This window comes from Betta splendens, chromosome 4 (genome assembly GCF_900634795.4).
Source record: "Betta splendens chromosome 4, fBetSpl5.4, whole genome shotgun sequence".
Taxonomy (NCBI): Eukaryota; Metazoa; Chordata; class Actinopteri; order Anabantiformes; family Osphronemidae; genus Betta; species Betta splendens.
In genome coordinates this window covers 13,036,955-13,063,733 of record NC_040884.2, presented here as the reverse complement: position 1 = coordinate 13,063,733, position 26,779 = coordinate 13,036,955, and the positions used below count along the sequence as shown (strand labels likewise).

The following is a 26,779-nucleotide window of genomic DNA, read 5'->3' as shown; positions in this document are numbered from 1 at the left end:
TTGGGGATCATTTGTTCATAGCTTGGTGTTCAGTAGCACAGACATAGGAGGTTGGTGTTATGTGCCTTATTCGTAATAATTTCCAGATGGTGCGGAGGTCTGTACCGGAGCTGATTGTGAGCAGAGGAACTGCTCGTGGACACCATGGGGAGCGTGGAGCCTCTGTTCGCGATCTTGTGGAGTGGGTCAGCAGCAGAGAGTACGAACCTTCCTCAGCCCTGGGATCAATGGGTCGTGGTGTGAAGACATCTTGGAAGGGAACCTGGACCATCGTTTCTGTAACATCAAGCCCTGCAAAGGTCGGCCAGCTAGAGTACAGTAGCATGTGATAACTGTCCCGCTGCCTTGGAATAGAAAGGAGACAGTAGATCAGTATGAAAAAGATTTTTCTGGAACATTTAGCAGCTCTTTTCTTCAATCACACATAGCTCTTATTTGCTAACTAAGGTTATAACCTCTGAAGAGGCTTTGAGTTTCTTTGAAGGATGAAAAGCCAAATACTGTACATTGTGCTTTCACTGTTTTTGTGTTTATGGCTGGGGGGGTGTAGTGGATGGAGGCTGGTCCCGGTGGAGTCCCTGGTCCCGCTGTGACAAACAATGTGGTGGTGGTCGATCTATACGCACGCGCACCTGCTCCAGCCCTCCGCCCAAAAATGGTGGGAAGAAGTGTGAAGGAGAGAAAAACCAGATCAAGCCTTGCAACACAAAGCCCTGCGGTGAGGAGTGTTCATTCATTCAGCTCATGGCTCAATATATTTCTCATAAGTGTTCAAAAGTCAGCATCCTTAATCTTATGCCAAAACATGCTCCTGCTGAAGCAGCATCAGCAGATTCATGACCTTTTGTTTGTCAGATGCGAAAGGTTGCCCGCCGGGCCAGGAGTTCATGCTATGTGCCAACCAGTGTCCACAGCGCTGCTCAGACCTCCAGGAGGGCATCAAGTGCCAGGACCATGCAGAATGTCAGCCTGGCTGCCGCTGCCCCCAAGGTCCGGAAACGCTGCCACGTTATTAACAGATAAACGTGTGTGTGTGTGTGTGTGTGTGTGTGTGTGTGTGTGTGTGTGTGTGTGTGTGTGTGTGTGTGTGTGTGTGTGTGTGTGTGTGTGTGTGTGTGTGTGTGTGTGTGTGTGTGTGTGTGTGTGTGTGTGTGTGTGTGTGTGCGCTACTTGCATCGAAGTGAAAACCAAAAAACATGTATATGTGATGATGACCAATAAAGGCATTATTCTTTTTCATCTTCTTCTTCTATACAGAAATGAAAGTAAAACCATTAAAACTCATTCAGGACCATATGTATTTCTGATCCCAGTTGTAGTTGAGCTGCTGTATGAATGTGATGGTGATGAAATATGGACTTTAAACCTTGACATGTCACATTGACTCATTAACATCATGCAGAAATGAACCCACCGCTGTTCTGTGTGTGTGTGTGTCCAGGCCAGCTGCAGCAGGATGGAGCTTGTGTGCAGCTTTGGCAGTGTGACTGCGTGGACTCGGTGGGACACATCTGGGCAGCCGGAAGTTGGCATCAAGTGGACTGTAACAACTGCAGCTGCTCTGACGGACAGCTCCTCTGCACCAATCACAGCTGCCAGGCTGCTTGCAGTTGGAGTTCCTGGTCCAGCTGGGCATCGTGCAGCGTCACCTGCGGACATGGCCAGAGAACCAGATACAGGTGAAAAACACTAAACAATCTTTATATTCAGTGGTTTAGTGTTTTTCCTTTATGTCGATCTTTGTGTGTCCAAACCTTTGACCTAGTAGTAGAAGTAGAAGTGTAATTTATACATTACACACTATTTGTTTGTCAGGTCTTTGATTCCAGAGACTGAAGGAAAAGACTGTCAATTTGAGGAAGTACAACATAAATCTTGTGATCCGGGCCCATGTCCACCTCTGTGTCTCCACGACAACCAGGAGCTCTTTGTAGGAGACACCTGGCTTCAAGGAGAGTGTAAACAATGGTGAGACAAATGCAAAGGATTTTGGCGTTTTTTAAGGGGAATGAGACTTTGAGTTTGTTTTACTTGCGCCCAGCACCTGTACACCAGAGGGAGACTACTGCCAAGACATCGACTGCAGAGGTGCGTTACTACATTCATGTTAACAGCCGATGCAGTGACTGGGTGGTCATGCTGTAAAGTTAAAGGTTGTTTCTTTGACTGTTCAGTGGATGGCGGTTGGACCCTCTGGTCAGTTTGGTCCGACTGCTCCGTGACTTGTGGCCAGGGGAGTCAGGTCCGAACTCGTGCCTGCATCAACCCCCCACCGCGGAACAATGGGTCTGACTGCAGTGGGCTCGAGAGAGACACTCAAAAATGTTACAGCCCTCCCTGTCTTGGTTTGTATGCACTGCAATTCAGTTGTTTCACTGACACAACATTCACATAGTTTACACTACATAAAAAGAATTTATGTAGTGTCACTTATTGTATGAACTTCTTACTCCTCCTCCTTAGATGATCTTTGTCCCTGGTCGCAGTGGTCACTTTGTTCCCGTAGCTGTGGGGCGGGGTCTGTGACACGACGCAGGGTGTGCGTGTGTGAGGAGGGAGGTGATGCAGCATGTCCTACTGAAATGGAGGCTGAGAGGAACAGAGAGGAGAACCAGCTGTGCTACAAACAGCCATGTCCAGGTACAGAGTGGAATCAGAGTGTTTTACTGGGGATGTGGACCAGATATTAGCCAGGTTCTGCTGTTTGACCCATACACTTCAGATGCTTTCTCTCCTCTGGTGATCTGCTTCACTGCAGTTCTTACTATAGCATCAATGAGTTTAATCGTACTGTATTTAAACTAGAATCAGAGTCTGTGCAGAGGAAGATTTATATAATAATATAAATATATTGCAAAGTAAGTGTTGTCCAGTCATGCCATTAGCTAAATTAGTCAATTGATGATGCAGTTATTGGTTTGATATATGATAGTATGTGTTGTTAGCGCCACATGATTCAGAGAGACAGACAACCACTCACTTTCACACTTACCTACAAGGAACTTAAAGTCTCCAGGCAATCAGTACCTGGAGAAAAGCAACGCAGCCATGGGGAGACTATGCAAACTAGCCACACACCTCGCCTCACCTCTGCACTGCTGCATGTCACATGATTATGGTTGCCCATTTGTGCCCTGTTTGCAGACTGTCCCATGTCACAGTGGAGTGTTTGGTCTCAGTGCTCCTGTGAGTCTCAAAGACAGCAGCGCTACCGTGTAGCACTCTCTCCTGCCACCAGGGGGCAACAGTGCACTCCTGTTGAAACACAGAGCAGGACATGCAGCCTGACTCAATGCAATGGTGAGTCAATGTGTAGGAAGTCTGTGTTTATTTAAATTCTCATACACCTGAACTGGTGACCAGGTTTTACATATCAGGTACTTACTAACCTTTACCATAAACAGTCGATGTGGACCCATGTCACCTTAATGCTTTGCACCATTTAGTTAAACCTTGCTGTGTGCTTCAATGTTTGTGTGGGTGAGAGTTTCTGTGTCGATACTGTTCACCATGTATTATGTTCTTGCTTCTAGATTGTGAGGCCCCATTCGTTCACTTGGACTGTGGTGTTCCTTGTGAGAAGCAGTGTGCACTGCAGGGCCAGGGAGATCTGTGTTCAGGTGTGAGGGAATGTAATCCGGGCTGCTACTGCCCACAGGTATATGTTTCATCTGCTTTACAGTGCACACTGTACAGTATGTACTGTACTAAAGTTGTGTATGTTTTTACATACAGTAAATCAAATCTTGTTTTACTGATAATAGCAGTAATACAAACGAACCTCTGTCTTTAATGGATCTTTATACTGTAACTCTAATCACACATTTAATACTGTTATTGTTGGTGCAATGATGTAAAATCAATCAGTCAGATAGTTTTAGAAAATTTTATTCAATGTGTATGTTGAAAAATGTATTGAATTTTACCTCACGTTTTTCTTTCACATTCTTATTTCACATATTATTTTTCTATGAAACATTTGTACTTGGCCAGAACATATTCAGAGGTGATTCTGAGGATATAGAACGTCTGCATGTGAATAGTGTAGCACATGGTGTTGTACAGTCTCATCCAGGATGTGTAAAACGAAACCAGAGACCAGAGGCGTTTCAGCAGAAAAATGTGCTGCATGTTGTTGGTAATGCATCACTTTCATATGAGTGGTGATGACAATTTAACTATGTTGTTTGGCCCAGTTTGTAGTTTGATTTATTGGAGAAAGTTAAACAATCCTTTCTGATAGTGATGATACACAGTGAAATGTGAACAGAGATGTCAGCTTCCATCATTCATGCACTCAATTATTCAGTGATTTAATGAGGTTTGAGTTATTATTTAATGGTATTGATAGTTATTTTTATTTTTATTTAATTATCCATTGTCATTATTATTAGCCGTTTCATTGCATGTTCTACTCTGTGTATAAAGCTGGTTCTTTCTGTTTTTTAAGTATTACAGTTGATAGAAAGGAAAAGAATTATAACCTTTCAATTGTTAAAATCAGCCCAACGTCTTTTGCTCTTTGTCTTTTCTTTCTAGGGCTTGCTGCAGCAGAACGGTACCTGTGTTGCTCCAGAGGACTGTGGCTGCATCCACCTACAGCTTCAGGCTTCAGGACAACCACCGAGACCTGTTCATGTCCCACAGGGTGCAACGGTCTCTATAGGCTGCAGTACCTGGTAACACCTTCTTTAATCCCAGTAAAGTTGTGCTTCATGCGTCTGTATCATTCATTTTCTGCACTAAAATACATTTTCAACTTCAACAAGACAAATGTTGTATGTATTAAAAACTGCTAGAACATAGGAAGAATGTAACGTTTACCTAAATCCCTGTTTTACATTGTCTGGCATCCATAGCATCAGTGTAATTGTTTGTGGGTTTGTGGCTCTCTCTTTTAGCCTTTGCCATGATGGGACATTGCAGTGTGACACAAGAGAATGTGAAGGTAAGAAAGTAGAATGTATATGTGATGGAGAGTAAATGAGTGAATAGCTCCTTCTCACTTTTCTTCTCTTCTTGCAGTCATCCTTAGCGAGTGGTCAGACTGGACTCCCTGTTCTCCCTGTGTACCCTCTTCCTTGCTGCAGCACAGTACTCCCCAAGCAGCGGCTATTAGTGGCAATAAGATGGTCTCAATCCAGAAGCGTTTCCGGGCCTGTTTAGACCTGGATTCTGGTCTTCCAGTCTCTGAAGAGGAGGAGAACCAATGTTCCGGACTCCTTGCAGAGGAAAGACTATGTCCAGATGCCAACATCTGCAGAGGTAACAGAGACTGTATCCTACTTCAGACGTTAGTCATTCTCTTGAACTCCAGCTCCGTCCGTACAGAAGCTCCACAGTGTAGGATAGTAATGAATAGGGCAAAGTGTCTCTCAGCATGTCGCAACAGTTTGACACTTTGCTATCATCATGAGATTGAATGCAGACAGCACACTGAGGTAGTCAGAGTTAGACAAGCGTGGCACTGTACAAACACACACCATGCTTGCTTAGTAAAGAACTGGAGCAGCGCAGTGACAGAATGAAATAAATTATTATTATATTATATTATTAGTTTGTTTGGGAAACTGTTGAGTACTTTCTGAACTTCTATTCTGAATGTCAACATACTAATTTGAAGTACAATGGTGTTATGTTTAGATACAGTATTTCTGTTGATCTAAATCACTTTACAGTAATAGACCACAAAAGCGTACACAGCACTTTAGTCGTCCTGATACTAATTCTTTAATTAAACATTTCGTCAACTGAGCATATGTGGATTTTGTAATTTACTTAATTTGGATTTTGCAGGTTTATGGTTCAATTTCCTGAACACTCTGTCAATGTAGATCAATGCAATAAACTGATATGGTTGAAAGATGCATTCAGCATAGACAGAAACATGTCGTAGTGTAGCTCCACGGCCCTAGTCACCCCGAGAACACAAGGTTTTATCCATGTCTCTCTGGGGACAAACAAAAGGATTTGTTTTGATGTAAATTCATTTGAAACTCAGTCAGCTTTGTTTTGTTTTCTGTACCCGGTACACCTCCAGATTTGATTTGCATGTCTGTGTAATCCGTAGTATAAACACTACTGTTTTTGATTGTGATCTCAGCTATTACAGGAGAGCTCATGTCATCTCGATTAGGATACCACCTTAATAGAAGATGGCCTTGATAATCCCTCTTCTCTTCCAGATCTGTGTGAGTGGAGTGTTTGGAGTAGCTGGACGCCATGTGCTGAGCCGTGCAGTGGTGGAGTCAGGCAGCGATACAGGAGGCCCCTGGCTGCTTCTCCAGGACCCCAGTGCAGGAGCCAGCAGACGCAGAGCCAGGCCTGCAACACAGCACTCTGCCCAGGTTCTAACCACACAGATTTCCAAGTCACTTTGACTTAAATAGTATCACAACTGATTAAATGTGTCACAGGCAAATAGCATATTAATTAAATGGGTTGAAAAATGCATCTGTGCATCCTACTGACTAACCTTTGCTGCATCCAAGCAGTTCATGTCTTGGTTGGTGAAGAATTATTGTTTTTGTTCCTAGGTGAGCGTTGTGAGGATAGAGGACGGACCTACCAGGACACCTGTGCCAATCAGTGCCCCCGCAGCTGCACTGACTTATGGGAGCATGTGCAGTGTCTTCAGGGAGCATGTCACTCAGGTAGTTTCTGACCTTTACCAATATATGTTGGTTTATGTATGTTTTTTTGTTGTCTGAATTAAATTGCCTGCTTCTTTATTCGCAGGTTGTCGGTGTCTGGAGGGACAGCTGTTGCAGGACGGTCATTGTGTGCCAGTGGCAAAGTGTCGCTGTGGTATCCCCTCAGGCAATGGGACGCTGGAGATCCTCCCTAAAGTAGAGGTCACTGTTGATTGTAACACCTGGTGAGAGTTAGTCTGTTCATGCAAATTTACTTTGAGTTACAGAACTGTGATACTAGATGTAATTTAGGAATTAGCACTCAGGTCTGTGTCTACCAACCACCTCATATCTGCTTGACGCAACCTAAGTTACTTATAGATATAAGTTACTTATACAGTACATATCCTCCATTTTCAGCGTGTGTGAGAATGGTACTTTGGTGTGCACCACGTTTCCCTGCCCGGTGTATGAGCCCTGGAGCCCGTGGAGCACCTGCTCGGTTTCATGTGGCCGTGGAAAGAGGACAAGGACCCGCCTCTGCCACGAAACAGAGGGCAGCACTTCCTGTGCTGACACCACACAAATGGAGAGCTGTGACCTGCTGTCATGTCCAGGTCAGAGATGCTACCATGTACTGGTTTGTTACTAAGTTTGATGTAGTCACTTATAGTAAGTACTAAATCACTTACTTATGCACCATTGCTTTTCTCTGCCCAGTGGGCTGTCTGCTGAGTGAATGGTCACCTTGGAGTGAGTGCAGTGCCACGTGTGGTGGTGGGTTGTCTATGCGGAACAGGACTGTCCTTAGGGAGCCTGAGCCTGGTGGACTGGCCTGCGTTGGACCTCTGGAGCAGCACACCGTTTGTAACACCAACAGCTGCTTGTCTGGTAGGAGAAACATACACAGGAACTAAATCCACAGGAAGTGTGAGCAAATCCCTGAAAACATATGAACCAGTCTGTGTGTTTGTTAGAGTGCCCCAGTGGACAGGTATTCAGTGAGTGCTCAGGATCCTGCCCATATACCTGTGAGGACCTGTGGCCACACACTCAGTGCCTGCCTGGGCCCTGTTCTCCTGGGTGCGCATGTCCCTCTGGGCAGGTTGGTATCAGCACCTCTGATTGATGCTCTGACAGATCTTATCCTTAAACCACAATGTGTCTTTTAGGTGTTACACGGAGGCTTGTGTGTGTCCCACGCCCACTGCCCTTGTTCAGCGCTCTCCCTGCCGGCTGGTTACCAGAACTGGAACGTCAGCACAGCAGGGTTCACGGACGCTGTGCTGTCCCCTGGCACCAGCATACAGCACCTCTGCAACACATGGTAATCCACGGATTGTTCACCATTGTTATTTACTGATTAACAGCCACGCTGCCCCTGGATGTGGCCTCCTCCTTTGAGATTGACGTGACTGTATTACAGGTCCTTGGTGGACCACGCTGAAACTTTGCCTCCCCCATTAGAGTCAACATTACCTTAATGGCCCTCATCAATTTATTTTTATTTATGACCATCATTTATTGCTAATTAAAGACCATTTGCAGTCACAGGACATATTATAACATACTTTGAGAGAAACAAACAGTTAGATGTTACAAGTCTTGTACAAGTGTTGTCTAAAACTGAGGATTAGGGAGTGTTTGAGTTCCTATTTAATGTAAGACTGAAGAGGTGGGAGGTGTAATTGAAATGTAAACTTACTCCATAAATATCTCGCAGGCTGGGGAAGGTGAGCATAATAGTAGAATGCACTTCCAACATAGAGGGAACGTAGAATTATGGTTTGGTGGACGCTGAACTTGAACTTGACTTCAGTGAGATGATTTATAATATTTGCTGAGTCATCGAGCGAGTTGGCTTAAAGTTGTTTGATCCAAGGTCACTGCTTTTTATTTAATTGGAAATATATGTGCACTTTTGCATCTTAATGTTTGAATGAATGTATGGGCCGCTGTTCTTAATGGTTTGATCTTATTTATTTTAGTTTCATTACAAATCTAATACAAAGTGTAGCCAGATTAAGTTTGACAGCTGTGTTTTAAGGTCACCGTCAAGCTGATCATGATTTATGATGAATGTACAAACATATCAAATTACTCCACAGTGACATTTGGAGAGGCAGAAGACTTAAGTTTCATTACTACAGTCACCACTAATCCAGCTGGTTAATTGATATGTGACAGTACTAGGGGTTCTATATAACCTTCGTTCTGATATTACAGTTGTGTGGTATGGGGTGTGTTGTTCAGTAAAATACTCACTGCTGTTCCTTCATTGTACTTCACTCCCATGACTTAGTTTTGTTTTTCTCAGTGTGTGTGAAGGTGGAATCTTCAACTGTACGTCAGAGCTCTGTGATGGTGAGTGATGCTTTGGCACAGCTGCACATTGTGGAGCTGCTCTATATTCCTCTCTCTCTCCCTCACTCTGTCTCTTTCTCTTTCAGCAACTAAAGCATTAGCAAAACTTCAGGCCGATGATAAATATATAGTTGGTAACAGCTGCTACTGTACATGTATCTAAGCAATAGTTCTAACGGGCCCTTTCTCCCAGGGGGCGAAACGACAGCTGTGTGGTTTGACCTCCGTGCTTTAGCTGGAATCTTTTGATCAGCAAAACCGGTCCAGGGAAATCAATATTTTTCATCCAATGAATAGTAATGATCAAAATAATTAACATGTGGTGCCTCTGTAGATAAGGTAAAGCATTATAACACTCTACAGGCAGTGCTGTGTTCCCAAGGGAGGCACCACCTTTATGGTTTAATGTTACTGAACCTGCAGCAGTGAAGAAGAAAACAAAAGTACAATGAGCCCAATGTGTTGTCCTGTTTTATGTCTTTTCCCCCTTAGTGGATTGTGAGTGGTCCACCTGGTCCCGGTGGAGTACGTGCTCAGCCAGCTGTGGTTCAGGAAGACGGAGCTCCACTAGAGTCGTGCTGCAGCCTCACCAGTACGGAGGGGCCCCATGCGAGGGCCCGGACCAGCGCTCCTCAAGCTGCACGGCCCCCGACTGTGGTGAGAGAGATACTGTAATGGAATGTGATGAGTTCAGACGCACCCTGTCAGTGTCCAGTGTCATTCCAACCAGTTTCACCAATACACTATATACCTGCAGTGGACGGTGGTTCCCAACCTTCCTTATACTGTACTGTAGCTTTGGTTAATGGGCATGTAGGTCTCAGAAACTAGTAGCTGGTACATTTTAATGAGCCGTCTTCACAAATCTTTTTGATCTACTGTATATATTGATATGCACAACATAAAATCCCCAGTTATTTGGTTTAAAAAAGTATAAAAATACATTCTGCTGAACTGCTCATGGATATAATCAGGACATAAATGTAATGTCAATACAATTGATTGAGAATGCCACTGAAGGGGAGTTGAGCTTCTTTTTTTCACCACCCTTGCTCTCCTTCCATGTTATTTATTTTCTCTCTCCAACCTACCGTTGTCATCTTCCACTCTTTACTCCTCTCACGGCTGTCCCTCCTCCTCCTCCTCCAGAGTGCCCTGATGGCGAGCAGTGGCGGAGGAGCATGTCAAAGGAAGCCCCGCTGTGCGAGAGGAGCTGTCGGGACATTTACTCCTCCTCTCCTGTCAACTGCAGCCGCTCGGCTGAAGGCTGCATGTGTCAGGACGGGCTCTACAGAAACACGGAGGGCGTGTGTGTCATCCCCGCCCTCTGCCCCTGCCACGACCAGGCCATCCTGCGGGAGGTGCACACACACACACACACACACACACACACACACACACACACACACACACACACACACACACACACACACACACACACACACACACACACACACACACACACACACACACACACACACACGCTGGCCTACACCCAAGCACACAGACATCTGCTGTCCAGCTGACTTGGCAGCCCAAAGCCATTGTGCTTCCCTCACCGGGGCTTTTGTCTGAGCCTTGCCATTATCACTGTGGTGTTTACATTCCCTCTCATTTACTCCCATTGTGTTATTTACTCATAAAGTGGGGGTGTGTTGGAGTATGAGTGGCAAGGCTCACATTACACCACAATGCCTCATCCATTATGCAGGAAGCCACAACTGGGCAAGCTGGCCAGGAATTATTTATGAAGCAGGAGGAGAAATTACTGGATTCTAACAATTAATCAACACCAACGAGGGTCAGGATTGCTTTGGGAAAGTCAGCACTGGGCATGTGTTCCTGTACATCTGTCAACAAGCTAAACATATGCACAATAAAGAAAAATAGAGTCTGCACTAGCAGCATTACAGCACACCATAATGAGGGGAGGGGTAATTGGCTGTATTAGGTTCTTAATGGTAACTGTGATGATTATGTGAGCCAGGCAGGATCAGAGTGGGATGAAGGCTGCACGTCCTGTCGCTGTGAGAACGGGAGAACCACGTGCCAGTCAAAGTGTCCTCCACTCCACTGTGAAGAGGTGAGGCACACATCAGCACACTGGGAACAGGCGGAAAGCATTAGTCTCTGTCCTCTATGTATTTGATGTCATATTGTGACTGTAGTTATACTTCAGATTGGCTTTGGCTAGTGATAACCACCTACTGTATGACAGAAACCGGTAATAAACCAAGGGACGTGGTTCTATCAAGGTCGTCGGGTGTCGCATTGGATGGATTGTTTCGTGTAGCAGAGCGGTGTCTTAGCTTGGTGACCACCCTTAGTGCATGCTCCCTTAACCGTCTCTGTGCCTGTGTTTGTTAACGGAGGTATCATTTTTACGGCACACTTAAATCCACTGCTGCCGTCCAGCTGTTTTACAGTTCACACAGCGTCTCTGGACTCTAGTCGCCCCTGAGGAAGCGGGAACACTCTCAGCTCCCTCTAGAATGTGTGGGATGTTCTCTGGACGGCAGCGGCTGAAACAAATCAATAGTTGACTACCCTCCCACAGTTCACCATGTCCCTGCACAGCCCATAACACAGCCACTCTCCTCATTAGACATACAGTGATTAGGAATCATTGGGACATGTTCACTATTTGACAAAAGGAAGTGACAGAGCGCTTAGCATGCAAGGCACTATTTGAGTTCCCTCTGAAGTTTTATACTTAAACCACCCAAGGCATCTGATAAATATTCAAAAATTGACTTTCTGTAGAACAGTTCACAAATAGTTTCGGCCTTTGTGTTGTCAGCTCGAGGGGTTATGGGTCCGTGCACGTCGTCCCTGGAGACAGCCTCTTCCCAAAATAATGACTGGTCATCTTGCAGAGTCTCTGTAACTAGAGGCATATGAGGAAAAAGTAAAGTCCACATCAAATATGAATTAGTTTGTGTAGTCCTTGAGGCGGGTGGAACTTTGGTTCTGCTGCACGAACACAGACTCTGTCTAGGCCTTGACACGAGCAGTAGAGAAACTTACAATCATGTCACAAACCAGCGAGGCGGCTGTCGTCCCAGACAGGCCGTCCTTACTGTTCTTTGGTAGCAACGCTACACTTTTATACTGTAATGATTTATTTAGTGTAATTATAAGAAGCCAAGTGCATAATTTAGTCTTATTGTGGTGGTTTGATAATTGATACAATTACAATTAAAAATATCCATGCTGTTATAGAATGTTCACATCTGGGGGGAAAATTAAGATGTTTAAGGGATTGTTTATAAAATAATATTATATTAAGGACCATAGTTTCATTACTTGATCTAATGAGGGGCTATGATGAAACAAATGCTTGACCAAAGTCCTATTTTGGATCGGTGTTGACTGACATGAAACCTGAACTTGGCTCTAAGTGAGCTGGTGACTGACACTTGTTGGACTCATGCTAATCACATTAGTTACTGTCAGAGCTGAACTAGCAGCTGAAGTCTGAGTCAAACTTTCTTCCAGCTCTGTTACAGTCTTCTACACTCACTACCTGCCAGGACGTCACATAGAAGAAATAAAATTGCTTCACACGTTACTACTGAAGCTGAAGTGATGGGTTTGTTTTCATTGGTGGCAGGCTTTGCTCATTAACCCCTTGTCTGCACTGCACAGTGTCCTCGGGAAGGAGGCGCTGCCCCTGAAATCTCAATGTGTTAATTAGCTAATATTTGAAAAATAGCACTGCTGCGGTTCAAACTGGACTAAGGTGTTGGTTGATTAAAAGCTAAAGTGTTTTTCACATGGTGGGAACACAGAGAACAAGTGCCCGTGCGCTGAATGAGCGAGACCTTTAAAGGAGAGCTCGGTGGCGCTGAGCCGGGCTGAGCGGACGTCCACCCAGCCTCCTCCTGTGGTGCCTGCTCCCAACGGGCTCGGGGCTGGTGGAGCTATTTCTGTTTGCATTCTCACATCCCTGGCCTCCCCCGTTTGCACTAAGTTATGTCGCAGTGAGAGCACTGCTTGTCAAATGTGAAAAGGTCACTTAGTGCACTGTTCCTGCTGCTGACAGGCGGAGAATTGCTTACTGTCGGTACAGTATCTTATTTATGAGTCATCTTACAGTTAATTGCTTTGCTCTAACACTGAGCTTTCCCTCGGTGCCTTCACTGCTCTGCTCGGCGGCTGTTTCCAAGATAATGTATTGAAGCTTCTGTTATCATATCTGCTGATAAAAGCTTTCAGGATGTTTCCCTCCCAAGCACTCAGCTCTGTTTTTGCAGGTTCTAGACATTAATAGCGTTCTGATTTCCATCTTGAAGCCTGTAGCCTTTATTTAAAATGCCAAGCGGCCGCCCCTTTGAAACTGCCACATCAGACGCAGACACGGCGCGCAGCCTCTTAGCTTAAAGGACCTGAAGCGGGCGTCTTCATGAACTCCTGCACTAAGTGAGCGGAGGCTGGAGGCGGTGCAGTGGGAGGAGACGTCTGCCTGTGTGTGGCTGGATGTAACAGCACCTCTCAGACACAAACAGCTTGGATGGTGCTGTTCTCAGACTGGATCACTCACCTCCACGGCTTCACTGCTTTTGTCCCTGTGTCATTGTGTCTCTGGCTATTCCTGGTCTCTGTGTCTCCCTTTGTCTTGTCTCTTTACTGTTCCTGTGTTGTAGGAAACGCAAAGATGTTTCAGGTCATCGAAGAAAGTCTAACATGAAACAAACCTACCAAAGCAAAAGCGAATGACAGATTAAACACTTGTCTAATGTAACAATGACGATCCATGTGTCTGTCAGGGGGAGGTGAAGGTGGAGGAGCCGGGCAGCTGCTGTCCAGTCTGTAGGAAGCACTTCCCAGGTCAGTACGACACAGACAGCAGAACACACACAAAACCTGCAGAGTTGTAATCACACCTACTTTTATAGTGGATGCGTTTGGCTTGTATCATCATTTATTTTGTTGGATGTGACCTTGGTCCCAGGTTTGGAAGCATCACGTCACATAATGACTATTCTGCTGTATAGAACACTGAATAAAATAAAGATTTGAGGGCAAGGCTTTAAATCATGTGCTCTATACACTAATGTTTCCTTAGCTACAAACTGTGGGCTAATGTCATATTTCTCTTTATTCTACCAACTATTTAATTAGAACGTCCCAGTGCCACAGTGGCCAATTAGTAAGAGCTTACATTACTTAACCTACTGTACGCTGGAGGAAATGTCACATGCTGCAAGGAGGCATGACGCTGTCACTGCTTCCTGGAAGCAGCTCTCTGCCTTTGCATCATCTTATGCAAATACACAGCGAGATCTCAGTTGTGGCTTCTTATGGTGAACTTTCCCACTGTACTCTCTCTTTCTCTGCCTTTCTTTCGTCCCCATCTGTTTGCTTCAGGCGAGAATCTGCCGGAGTGCCGTCGCTACGTTCAGGTCAGGAACCTCACCAAGGGCGACTGTCGACTCGACAACGTGGAGGTTAGCTTCTGCAGAGGACGCTGTCTGTCCAGGACTGATGTCATCCTAGAGGTACGGACATGTGAACTGACGCATGTCTTCGTAGTAGTGCTGACCAGTAGGGTAGAGACAGGACAGAAGATAAAGTCAGTCAGGGACCAGAGCGAATGAATCCATTAATTATAAACAGTGATCTATGACTTACTCACTTACTGTATGGAACCTCATGGAGGTTCTGTTTATTTTGTCTCCTCCACCCTTATGAGACAACAAGCTCATCACCTCATCACCATGGTGACTTTGTTCCTTCTTGGCATCCATACATCTCCCCTGTAAAAATAGAAGCAGTCATGCTGGGAGATTAGTAAAAATAAACATCAGCTCCGCCAAATGTGTCACTGCCTCCTGTTACTGTGGCAACGGGGGATGGTAACTGGTGACTAGGCAGCGGGGAGACGCTGCCGTCTGGCTCTGCCTCACCAGCAGCCACAGGGTTAACACACGCTGTGTGAAGCACTAATGACTGCCATTTTTCACAGGCACTGGAGTTGTTTTTGTTCCTGAACTCCTTCTCTCCTCTCGCCTCCTTCTCCTATTACCTCCCATTCTCTGCTTACCGGCCATTGTACTTTTTCCACAGGAAAACTCTCCTCCTTCTCTGCCCTAATTGGACACATGAGTACAGCTTCTACCTTTCACCGCTGTCTATCATGTTAAATCATTAACTAATTTGCATTTCTGTACAACTTAGCTTGTAAAGCTTCTGATCCTCTCTAGAAATAAAAGTAATTCTGTCTCATACACTCTGTCAGAGTTGTGAATTTTATAGACTTTGACTTTGACAACTCTGTGGGTCCAGTCATGAATTATCTGGCATCTTGCTCATTGTTTGGCTTTAAAGTATATGTTGGTTTACTCTCACAGTCACCAGCTTCGGTTCCAGTTGCAGACAGAAGCTGTGATTAATGCAGTGTCAGCAGAACGAGCCGGAACCGAGTGGACCTGGCCAACACGCAGTAGTTGAGCATGTTGTAGTGGAAGCACACTAACTAACTCATTCTGTCTGTGCGGAGCAACCAGTAAAAGTTTGAGTTTGATTCACATTTTCCATTCAGTGCTGGGATGTGTAATATTCTACTGGCTGACTTTCTTGTGTATGTCCATGTAATTCCTGCTTCCAGGTCTTTCTTTCTCTTTTTACCTGCTCAGTTTTGTCTTTGTTTCCACTTTGATTCCTGCAGGAGAATCAGAGGGGGGGGGCGCTTGTACTACTCTAATTTCATCCCCATTATCACATTCTCAGCTTCACATTCTCTCTCTGTCATTTCCTTCATGTCGTCTTCTCCCCCTCTCTCCGTTTAGGAGCCGTACCTGCAGTCGGTGTGCGAATGCTGCAGCTACCGCTTGGATCCCCACGACCCGGTCCGTTTCCTCAGCCTGCAGTGTGAGAACGGAGAGAGCGAGCCGGTGGTCCTGCCTGTCATACAAGGCTGCGAGTGCACAAGCTGCCAAGGTGGGGAGTCAAACGCGGCCTCGTTGATTTGCATTGCCTGCCTTCACATGAAAACTGGGCATTTAAATATATGTAAAGGTACCCACTGCAGGCTCATGTGCCAGTGAGGGCTCTACTTTATCCCACTAGGAGGAGAAGCCATATTACTGAAATATGAAGAACAACCGCTGCCATAGACTTTTCCTCTGACTGAGGATCAGCTGAAAAGTCTCAGTGTTGTGATATTATCGGAAGCTCGATTCAATCTGTCCTAAAGGCTTTTTACATTTCACATTGGATCGTTAAGTCACTGACACGGGTTCGAGTCTACAACGGCAAACAATACTGCATGTAAACAAGTGTCACAAATCCACCATTAAACCAGTGTCAGTTATGAAGAAAGCCTCTTCATTAGTGTTGCAAACACATTCAGTCTGTGTCTCAGGCACATGCATACACTGAAACATGTGTTGTCATTCACTCTCACCTCTGAAGCCATTATGTGCTGATCCATTCATCAACGCGGCTGATTGTGTTAGTTAATTGGATGTAGCCACGTATGACGTGGAGCATCCCCAGCACAGCGCTCCACTCCAGCAGACATCATGTCTGACAGATGTGGTTGTCACGGCGATCAGTCTTACAGCGTGTGGCCATGCGCTCACACGCTCCCCGACACATTAACTGCCAGCACAAGTTTTCTCATGTCCCTAGTGATGCACACACACACACACACACACACACACAGAGGACAGCCGCTCATGCTGCAACGTTTCCCACCTGTTGAGATCATATCATTTTGTACAGAATGTTCATGCACTTCTGATAATCTGCTTTGGTTTTACAACTCATTTAATTTAATCTTTTTTATAAAGTGAAACGACGACACAGTTCCCAGTAAGACGACTCGTTCTTTAGAGGACAAACTGTTGCAGATGAGAACTGTGAAGTGTGACTGTATCAGTCTCCCTGTTTGTCTCTTCCACAGGAGGTGACCTGTCCAGACGCTGACGCAGGGACAATGTGTGTATGCACTGGAGTGAGACCAGTATGAGCTGGGTGGTGCATGGAGGATGTGGGTGAAAGGCTGGAATATACGATGAAGCGCCCAGTCATCATACTGTATGACTGGGTGCTGCTGCTGTTTCTCTACTGTATATGTATTTATAGAGGATTCCTATAAAAGCCTTTTGTGCATTTATGTATGTTCAGAGAAACTGTATATTTCCTTTAACTTTAGATGTTTCACATTTAAAGGTTAGTCAATAAATATTTTCTACTTCTGCCTTGTACCCTTTGTCGTACATGCGTCCAGCGTCCGTCTCTCTGCTACAGTGACCGACTCAGCTGACTGAGCTTTTCTTTACATCAAACACACCATGTTCACCTTCCTTCACTGAACTTCGTTTTCTGGCCCCTGTCACTAACCTTTGATTTGAGCTTACACTCAATAAAGCTGGTCACAGTTTACCGCAGGTTCTGACTTTTCGCTAAATGGAAAAACTGTTTGTGTAGAAAGTGACATTTCTGATGACAGTCTAATTTGCTGCTGAAACTTTCCGTCATTATAGGAAGATGTAGCTTTTAATGGGTTTGTCAAAGTGATGCCTGAAGCCTTTTCACTTCTCTGACTCGGACATTTATTCATTACTGTGCCTTTACCTTCCTCAGCTGCGGTGCAATACGTGAATGTGTGACAGTGATCCTGGTCTTCTGCCTCTCTCCTCCTCCCCCTCTGCGCTCCTGACTAAATATGGGAGTTGAGTGAGGAAGGCTGCAGCTCAGCTGCTCTGGTAAATACTGTCGGATGGAATGGGAAGGCCTTTTAATTCCTACCCAAATGTCGCATTTCGTCAGGGCCCGATTCAACCACGAGGCCCGAATCCATCATGCCGTCAGCCCAGTCAATGCAATGCGACCGCGGCTCCGTTTGATGAATGCGGGTCCAGAGCAGCGGTGATGTGAGCGCGAGGCCTGGAGCACAGGGGGTCAAGGCCTGGTTCGGCACCGAGGTCGGGACGAAAGTCGCGTGTTGATGGATTGGAACGGGACTAACGGGAAAGCGTGCGTTTGAGCTAGTGCTGCCTTCAGGTACCGTCTGAAAATCAAGAACTCTGCTAGTAGAACACAGATAAGAGTGACTGGGGGGAACATAACGTTTTGTGTGCCCTCTTTGTATAAAAACTGCAATATTACCAATGTGTATATGCTGCTTTAGACGAGGTTTCAGGTTTGAGCTCCAGAACCATCTACTCATAATTCAACATTTCCAACACAGCAGACACACAGTGTGTGCAGCAAACGTAACGTACGTCTAAATCTCACTCTACAGAGCGTGGCAGTGGATCCTAAGTGCACCTAATGAACTGGCACATGCGCGCGCCGACGCAATCAGAAATTTCCGCGCGCTCCTTGGCTAAATTTCCAATGTCTGACAGTACGTGAAGGCATCGTCCCCGTCATGACGGAGGGGGGAACCCCGGTGGTGTGACGTAGCTGAGCAGGCTGAGTGGTGAATCCCCATCCAAGCCCTGAAACGCAATAAAGGCGCATCAGCCCCGCTGCTCGGAACCCGGAGCTTCAGCTGCACCTCAATGCAGGTAAAGCATCGTATGGGGCGTTTAGGTAACACTGGGTTTTAAAGCCTAACCAAGAGCAGGGTAGTACAAAGGGAGCAGCGTGCGCGTGTTTGCTGTGCGCGTGTGCTTCAAATGAGTCCATCAGATCCAGAGGCAGGCGCAGTCTGAGGCCGTGCACCTGTTAACAGACAACCGTTTGGCCGCAGGTGTGCGATAAACGCTGCGGTGTAACACAAAGCACATTCATCTGATCCTAACTGCTCCGTAACGTCAGAACGGTCAGTGAACTTCTCCCGAGGCTACTCTGCTCCAGGTAGAATAAATGGTCATTAATAGGCCCCATCACTGACACTGGGGCGAGTGTGCAGCAGCGCGACGCCCCCAGCAGGTGCGGGCTCATTACTCCCCTGGGTTTAGGAGGACGGTGCGGGGTTTATTTATTCATCATTAAAACGCGTGAGCAAAGGGTTAAAAAGGCGCAGCTAGAAGCCGGTGGAGCTGAAGTCACCGGGGGAGCGCACGGCGAGGACGAGAGCGACGCAGAACAACCTCCAACGCGGCGGCACCGCGCTCTGCCGCGTCCGTCTCAGCGTCGTCCTCTTGTTTTTTTTCCCTCCACAGTTACACGCACGGAGCTCCGGACGCGCGGGGAGGAGGAGGCGGCGCGAGAGAGTCGCAACGCGCAGCGCGGCGCCTTAACTATGACTCCGGTGACGCTCGTAGGAAGGTTCGCGTCGCGGGAGCGGCCGCTGGCGGAGGATGAGACGCCCGCCGAGCTCCGCCGACTGTGAGACGGGAGTGAAACATCACCTGAACGACGGGCCTTCCCCACGGGGACGCGGACGGGCATCATTGATCCACGCAGCCTCGTGTGCGGAGGGTGGAAAGCGGCTCGCTTCCTCCGCGCGCGCAGCGAGGCTTTCCAGAACTCTCGGCGCCTCGGATTCATCGCAAGCGTCAACTTGGGAAAACTTTGGCCCCGGGATTAGCGGCTCCTGAACGCGCCGGCGCTCAGCCCCGCATGCGGAGAGCGGCGACCGCCGCGCGCTCGGCTGCGGGGACGGACGCGTAGCCTCGTGTTCATAATAAACACAATCCCGCACGGTCTCCGGGTCCAGGGGCCACAGCAGCCAAGATGCCGGTCCGGAGGGGCCACGTGGCTCCGCAGAACACCTTCCTGGACACCATCATCAGGAAATTCGACAGTCAAAGTAAGAGCCTTGTTTCGTTTGTTCAATTACACAACGACGCGACTTGGGGTTCTTTCATTAAATCCGGGTAAATGATTGATTCAAATGAGCAAACTAATGAGGTTGATAATAAAGATGTTTGCTGGTGCGTCACTAATGGTCCAGACGCTACAGCTCATCCACTGATAAACCGAGCAAATATACTGTACGGAGACACGAGACAAGCCCCGCTCTCCTTCTGCCTGACTGGGATTACGTCATAACCACACACTAGTTAGAAGGACACATTTGTATCACAGCGGGAGCGTTCCTGGTATTTTGGGAGGTGAAAACCAGAAAACTATGCAAAATACTGTAGCTTCTGAAAACAACTTCGAGTTGTTTCACATGGTCCGAAGCTTTAATGTCACCCGCTGCTTTCACACAGGTTAATTTAAGGCCACGCTCCTTTTATATTTGGCTCAATTAGTGTGGATATGCAAATAGGTTTATGTAAGAGCTCAGCAAATTTCTTTCACTTTACTGTTACGATATGAATGATCATCATTCCATCAATGAAGCTTTGATGTGGGAAAACAAATGGTATGTGTGAGATACTTAATATTTCATAAAGTCCCGAGGGCACGAAATTGGAAGCGTCCATATTTCCTCTCTCTCCTGTGGAGCTGAGCTGTTATCCCCGATGCAAATCATTCACTTTTTTCTGGTTCCATTGGATTTCCAATGCGCCTCTGTAGCTGCAGAGCCGGTCTGAGGGTCAGTGAAGCAGCCGGGGCCCTCGGCTGATCTCCTCCGCCCGAAGGCTGCTGCCCGGAGCCGTTTAAAAGAGCCTCCGGCGTGATGTCAGCCGAGTCCTGACGCCGAGCTGCTGAGAGCGACATCACACTGAAAGACTCACACGGGAGCTGTTCGTCTGACTCGAATCCAGAAGCTCGTACGCTCTGCGCAGTTTATTTGCTCGCGCTGCAACACATGCATTGATCGCAGGCTGTGGCCCAGTAGCTTTCTGCTCCGCGTCCACAGATCAATCAATCAGTCCAGCTTTTCCACAGGATGACGCGTGGCACCAGACACTGAGCTTTGGTGGCGTCTTTCCGCTGCGTCGTCACGGCCGGTCCAGCCTTCAACCAACCTTTTCTTGTTTGTGGCCCTGAGAAAACTGCATCATTCATGAGGGACAGCATTTACCGCCTCCCTCCTAAACCTTTGTACTTGGGTGAATGTGATTAAACTTTAGCTAATGAAGTGAGCAGATGCAGCTTCAATGAGTCACTGCTGCTCTTTACGTTCGACATCCGCTCGGCTCCTCGGACACGGACGCGCCTCCTCGAGGAGGTCACGGCAACCTTTAGTCGCACGCTGTTGCCGGTTCCACTGCTTAGAGCAGGCTTGGCCCAATTACAAGCCCCAAAGCCACTGTCCTCCAGGGAGAATGTTACCGTTCTCCGGCTGAAGCGCAAACACTGCATCTCCATGGCAACCGCCTCCCCGATTCCCCACCCGCCCACGCACGCACCCACACACAGGCAGAGCAGGTAAAGGTACAGATCCAGTCACCGGGTTTAGTAGCGATGCGTTCAGGGCCCAGAGCCGCGTGGACGCTCTGCGCGGCCCGGATGCTACGCGTCCGAGTCCGAGCGCGTCCTGTGGTGCGGAAAAGCCTCAGAGTGCGACCACTTTGTCTTCACTAGCGGCTAATGGGCTCGGTGCTGAGGGAACAAACAGCCGGTTTAAAGCGACCAGGCTGCAAAATGCTGTGGAAGGTCAGAAACACTTTGTTGCTGAGGCCTGAACTCGAACACATTAAGCCGCTAGCGAAGCGCGGTCATTCCCGTCCGGCCCAGTCCGGCCCAGGATGAGTCCGGCACCACGGTCCATCAGCAGTGGAGTCAGGACTGAGCGCTGGTGCCGCTGGTGTGGGCACTGGGCTCTGTGGCCCATTTGGGGCAAACGTTGCGTGTGATTTCTCACAGTTGTTCAGCCGCTGTCGATCGCTTTTTTTCAGCCGCTTTGAACTGTTGTATGCGTCGCCTCAGAGGAAAAGCATTCTAAATCAGTGATAGATGGATTTAATTGCTTATTGAAACGTGATTACAGACACAAACATCTCCACTGTAGAACCTCCTCCGTCTCTCTGGTTGAACGGCTTCACGCCTGATACTGTTATGACTCCAATAGCACACAGCAGCATAATTATTTGCATGTATTATTTTGTATATTCAAAATAAAAGAAATCTGGTTTTGGTTGTAAATTGGCTGGTTGAGCTGATTGAGCCGAGTGTTTTTTCCTGGCACTGATTTGAGTCCGAAGCAGCAGTAAAACGTGGTCCTTTGACGACGCCGTGGATTTGAATGCAGCCGCGATCACGGAGCTGAGATTTGAGGCCGAAGGAGAGACGAGCTCGCCGCCTGCTCCCTCATCAACGGCACGCGCTCAGATGCTGCTCTAATTGGCTAAACAGCGCGGAGACGAGAGCTCGGCTGCTTCTGCGGCACCGTCAGGTGATGTTTACTCCACACCTTGACGTCGAACTGCGGAAGGCTCCGCGTTCTCCCGAACAAAGCCGACGCCGAAGGAGCAAAATGAGAACGCGCTGAAGTTTTCCACGCGGTGATTGACGCGCGGTTTCATCGTTTCATGCAGCGTTCGCTTCCAGTCAACACAAATAAGTGCGAGGATCGGCGTCTCATTGAGCCAGAGGCAGCTGCTCTAGATCGGGTCTCCAGCGCCGAGTCTGGTCACGTGACGTCCCCCGCGCGCGCGAGGCTCTCTCGCCGGCCCGTTCCTCCATCCGTCACGGTCTTATCTGGCGGCAGCTGCCCTTTCACCGCCGCCCCCCCCCCCCATTCATCACGTCTCCGCGACTCCATCGCACCTCGCCTTTGTGTCCCCGCTCCCAATTCAGCCCTCGCCTGGAAAGGAGCGCGTTCAGGAGCCCACGGTCCCGGCGTCCGGGGGATTAGCCCTCATTTGCATAAATCTGCATAACCTTGTTAAGGCAGCGGAGTCGCTGTACACACAGCGGCCGGAGACACTTCAGAGCGAAACAAGCCATTAAGGACGGCGGCGATTATGGGATTATCACCCTAACGCCGGCTGAAGGAAGTCACGTGACCTGCCATTGCATCGTGGGGGATTCGTTCCTGCCCGTGATTTTATTTGATAGCAGGGATCAGAACCGGGGCCCACGTCCACGTCCACGTCACGCGGTTGTAGTAACGTTCACCGTCCGTCAGCACGTGTGCCGGCGTTGACGGCGAGCTGACAGAAACGCTGTGCCAGCAGATATTTTTGTGTTCCCGTAATGAACAGAAGACTATCGGCGGCGGGCGCTGACTTAAAGACTCGGCCCACGGTGGACCCAAATAAAGGCTGGAGCTGTCAACGCGTGACAGGACCCCCGTCTCCCTGTCAGCTGTCGCGCACGACGACGTCAGCGCTTCTCGCGCGGCGTCTCCACAGGAATAAATAAGAGTGAATCCGCCGGCGATCTGCTGCGGCAGCGCTTTCATTCAGAAGGAAACTCTGTAAAAGCACACGGCCGCTTCCAATCATTTCCCCGCGACTGTGACTGTGGAGTCGAGCGGCTCCTGACTCAGACGGAGCCTCGCGCCGAGAGCCTCGCGCCCGCCGCCAGCGGCTCCCGGCCGCTCTCCACTGTTAGTGGCTGCACCTGCAAAGCAGAGACGCTTTCATGCGTAATTAGAACTTTTGCCTCTATTTTGCCTCGTTCGTTACTTTTCCCCGATGACTCATCAGTTCTCTCTGACAGCCTCGAGGAAAATACTTGCACCGGGCTGGGAGCACCCACTCGCGGCCCGTGACTCAGTGGACGGTGCTGGTGCTAGTCATGGTTTCTCTGGAGCTCGTGGCTGCGACCGATGCTGTGATGACACGCGGGCCGTTTTGGAATAAATGCCAAAGCTAGTAGCCTGAAAACGCGACTCTCCTCCGCTGCTTCTGCAGAGACGTCGTCCGTGCGAGCGGCACCACGAGCCGCTGATGCGCGCGTGTTGGAGGGTTTTGCGCGTCGGCCCTACCGTTTCCATGGCAATCGCGCATTTAGAGGAGAGCCGTGTCTTTCAGGCTGCACCACTAAACCGGCCTCGCGCATATGATCTCGGGGTTCCCTCCTCAGCCTCCCACGCAGCGGCGTCGGGGAGATTCCAAGCACATACAGTTCACACGAACGCCTCGCACGCGCATTTGCAGACTGCAAAGCCCCGAGCTCTGGCCTCCGTGAATTATTCAGTGTGAACGTCTATGCAGAGAATTATGAAGTGGAGCTTCTCTGTAGCAGCAGCAGCAGCAGCAGCAGCAGCAGCAGCAGCTCAGCTTTATTCTGCCTCTTTGGCTCCAGACGCTCGTTAGAGGATGGAAGATCCCTCATAGTAGCTTTAACCTCCTATCGCTAAGCACTTAATGTATTCATTTCATTCATTCTTTGTCTTATTATGACTGATTCATGAAACCTGACCTCACGTCCCTGTTGTTGTTTTCGCTGAACAATAAGCTTCAGGTAAGCGATAAAGAGCAGTGACATTTCCAAACCGAATGGAAAACATTTGACTTGTTGTGAACAGCTGCTCGTCCTCATTGTTAGTTTCCTGCTTCCAAACGTTGCCATCGTTCACTGCACGCATGAATGTGTAGTAATGGAGAATAGAGCAGCGTTTATCTCAGTGTAGCAGAGAAGCACCAGCCAAAACCAGCTGCTTCTCTGGCTCTGTGTGTGTGTGTGTGTGTGTGTGTGTGTGTGTGTGTGTGTGTGTGTGTGTGTGTGTGTGTGTGTGTGTGTGTGTGTGTGTGTGTGTGTGTGTGTGTGTGTGTGTGAAGACGTGAACCACGCTTTGCCAGTGTCTGTCAGTGATGGATGGACGTGTCTGTCTTTGCTTGTGGGTCGGCCGTGAGATGAGCTGACGTCTTCATCTGGATCACTCGGCCGATTGATGTTCGCTCCATGTTCAGCGTGTTGATGGAGCCTATTGGAACACTTTGCCGACAGGGACTTCCTCTAACCGAGGATGAAGGTAGAGCTGCTGTCCAGCGCTCAGCAAGCAGCGACTGACTGGAAGCTGAGTGAGACCAGGCGTCAATAGAGTGTGTGCTGTGTCATCTATCATCATCCATCCGATGTTCTGCATCTGCAGCCAAAGGCTTAAAAGTCTGAATGATCCCCAGGTTTTACGTCTCCAGCCCTTTTTACTGAACCCCAGCATGTGGCTTGTTATTGATAGAAGCAGAGCTGAGCTGCTTTTCACCGTGAAAGCTCCTATTTGCAATCTTAAATTCCTCCCGTGTTTAAATGTAAATCCGGTTTCTCCTCCCATCGTAGCTTCATTCCCAGCGTGTGTCTCGTGCATCCGCTCCGGCGGTCTCCGCTCCAGACTGAGGCTCCCCTCTGGGAAAACACCAGCTTTTTAGCTAATTCATCGTGTGCTGCATCGTTCCTCACTCGCCCCCAGCCCGGTGACGGCCCCTCCCCTCACTCATTCACCTGCTCAGGAGTGTTTGGACTCTAAATACTGGGAAAGTGACGCTTAAACAACCGCGCTGTCTCATCAATACTGCTGCTCTGAGTGATGACGGCACAGCGTCATTCAGCCGCTGCCTAGATGTAAATAAGAAGCAGAGATGAGTTTACTAAATGAAGCTTGGCCGTCTTTTACTCCACCTGGAACCGCACACAGTCTGAGCATCCTGAACACAAACCGCTGTTGTCCTGCACCTTCTGCCAGCGTCCCGGTGCTGCTCCTGTGTTGTAGGTAGAGAGCAGTGGCCTCTGTGAGGACCTCCCAACATGGGATGGAGGTGACATAAAGCATTAGGCTTCACTGACACTGTCCTGTGGTGGGATAAAACCTATTTGTGTCATGAGTTTGACTAACAACGGCTCCTGTGATGAAACCGCTGTACATGCAGCGTTCCTGCAGAACAAAGGTCTTTGTTCTCATTATACTGGACGCGTTCTGTTTGAAATGTGGTCTTGTTAGCGGCTCTTGGGGTCTCTGAGAGGCCGTTAGAAGCCGAGCTCTCCTCCATGATGTCCACTCGGCTCGGACTGGACTCCTCGTGCTTCCCCGTCAGTACGAGACCAGTTCTTTTCTAGAATTCCTTCACGTTGCAGTTTTGTGCTACAAGAATTAGACGCATAATGCCTCAAATACTGGTTGCATTTGATCAGACTCATCCTCCAGCTCCTGCCGTTCGCATTCACCTGGCACCGAACGTGAATCACCCCCTTTGGGTCGACAGCATAAAAGCTGGGAGGTGTTTTAAAGTGGATGTTACATAAGGTAGGTGAACGCTGGGACTGTGCTTCAGCTGCAGCTGCCAGTGAATGGGCTGCTCCAGCATAGATGTAGGCACCATAGACTGGTTTGCTGCTTGCGTCCGGGCTCACATCACCTCCTGTCTGTCCTCAGATCACCCACGGCGTCCAGACGGCCCACTTCTCCTCCTCCTTCCTCTCTTTCCTTCCCATCCTCTGTAATTCGTCCTTCCTCGTCTCATTCTACTCAGCCGACCGTTTCCAGCCATTCATTCCCCCTCATTGAGTCTCACCGCGTCTCATATGACTGTTTATTCCTCCCGGGCCACAGTATTACACCAAAGTAACAGGAAGCATTCAGGCCCCATCTAGATGAAGCCCTTCAGCTCTATCAGCCACACAAACGCACACACGGTATTCATGCTCTTTGCACGTGTCCGTCACGGAAACACACGAGGAGGAACCGCTGAAGTGCAGCGTTTGTGCGTAACAGCAGGTCTCTGAGTGACTAAGATCAGCGTTTGACATTGAGCAGAGGCCGAGGAACTAAACGGCTCCTTCTGCAGGAAGTGCTTCAGAGAGAGACATACATCAGCTCCGTGGGAGTCGGCTGCGGCGCAATGACAGTATAAACACACACGGCTGAACTGAATTCAACTCGCACCATAGTGTTAGGCAGCTCCAACTATCACAGACGCAGCTCCTGTGGGCCGATGGGCTTTATACGTGGTGATCATGTTTAAATGCTCAGTTTCACAGCCGATACCAAACTAGCTGTCGCTCAGCTCTTGCTCTTTACCTTAAGCATCCGGTAAACCCCC

At 48.2% G+C, this 26,779-nt stretch overlaps 2 protein-coding genes and 1 long non-coding RNA gene across 5 annotated transcripts in view; 2 read left to right on the top strand and 1 right to left on the bottom strand.

The window, feature by feature from the left end:
- The window catches only part of sspo (SCO-spondin), a 45,209-nt gene extending 28,009 nt beyond the window's left edge, over positions 1 to 17,200 (top strand). The window contains exons 91-118 of the mRNA XM_029149585.3: positions 87 to 299; positions 551 to 718; positions 856 to 990; positions 1,442 to 1,679; positions 1,816 to 1,968; positions 2,042 to 2,088; positions 2,175 to 2,345; positions 2,464 to 2,640; positions 3,145 to 3,300; positions 3,534 to 3,658; positions 4,540 to 4,679; positions 4,902 to 4,948; positions 5,026 to 5,265; positions 6,186 to 6,347; positions 6,537 to 6,653; positions 6,739 to 6,877; positions 7,053 to 7,249; positions 7,353 to 7,523; positions 7,610 to 7,737; positions 7,805 to 7,959; positions 8,950 to 8,996; positions 9,489 to 9,653; positions 10,146 to 10,357; positions 10,984 to 11,079; positions 13,766 to 13,826; positions 14,367 to 14,497; positions 15,788 to 15,938; positions 16,906 to 17,200. Of these exons, the coding sequence (XP_029005418.1) occupies positions 87 to 299; positions 551 to 718; positions 856 to 990; positions 1,442 to 1,679; positions 1,816 to 1,968; positions 2,042 to 2,088; positions 2,175 to 2,345; positions 2,464 to 2,640; positions 3,145 to 3,300; positions 3,534 to 3,658; positions 4,540 to 4,679; positions 4,902 to 4,948; positions 5,026 to 5,265; positions 6,186 to 6,347; positions 6,537 to 6,653; positions 6,739 to 6,877; positions 7,053 to 7,249; positions 7,353 to 7,523; positions 7,610 to 7,737; positions 7,805 to 7,959; positions 8,950 to 8,996; positions 9,489 to 9,653; positions 10,146 to 10,357; positions 10,984 to 11,079; positions 13,766 to 13,826; positions 14,367 to 14,497; positions 15,788 to 15,938; positions 16,906 to 16,928 (3,965 nt within the window). The 3' untranslated portion in view covers positions 16,929 to 17,200. The remainder of the gene's footprint in view (positions 1 to 86; positions 300 to 550; positions 719 to 855; positions 991 to 1,441; positions 1,680 to 1,815; positions 1,969 to 2,041; positions 2,089 to 2,174; positions 2,346 to 2,463; positions 2,641 to 3,144; positions 3,301 to 3,533; positions 3,659 to 4,539; positions 4,680 to 4,901; positions 4,949 to 5,025; positions 5,266 to 6,185; positions 6,348 to 6,536; positions 6,654 to 6,738; positions 6,878 to 7,052; positions 7,250 to 7,352; positions 7,524 to 7,609; positions 7,738 to 7,804; positions 7,960 to 8,949; positions 8,997 to 9,488; positions 9,654 to 10,145; positions 10,358 to 10,983; positions 11,080 to 13,765; positions 13,827 to 14,366; positions 14,498 to 15,787; positions 15,939 to 16,905) is intronic.
- On the bottom strand, positions 14,396 to 19,445 carry LOC129604003 (uncharacterized). Of its 2 annotated transcripts, none has more exons than XR_008694516.1 (3): positions 19,307 to 19,445; positions 14,639 to 14,755; positions 14,396 to 14,536 (listed from the first exon to the last, which is right to left on the bottom strand). It is a non-coding gene; the product is annotated as an uncharacterized LOC129604003 (long non-coding RNA). The 2 variants fall into 2 exon arrangements; XR_008694517.1 differs by having other exon boundaries at positions 14,415 to 14,536; positions 14,635 to 14,755.
- Positions 19,446 to 19,572: 127 nt separating this feature from the next.
- Positions 19,573 to 26,779, top strand: part of kcnh2b (potassium voltage-gated channel, subfamily H (eag-related), member 2b) — a 98,128-nt gene continuing 90,921 nt past the window's right edge. For both annotated transcript variants that reach the window (XM_029149581.3, XM_029149580.3), the window contains exon 1: positions 19,573 to 19,707. In XM_029149581.3, coding sequence (XP_029005414.1) covers positions 19,632 to 19,707 — 76 coding nt within the window. In that variant the 5' untranslated portion in view covers positions 19,573 to 19,631. The remainder of the gene's footprint in view (positions 19,708 to 26,779) is intronic.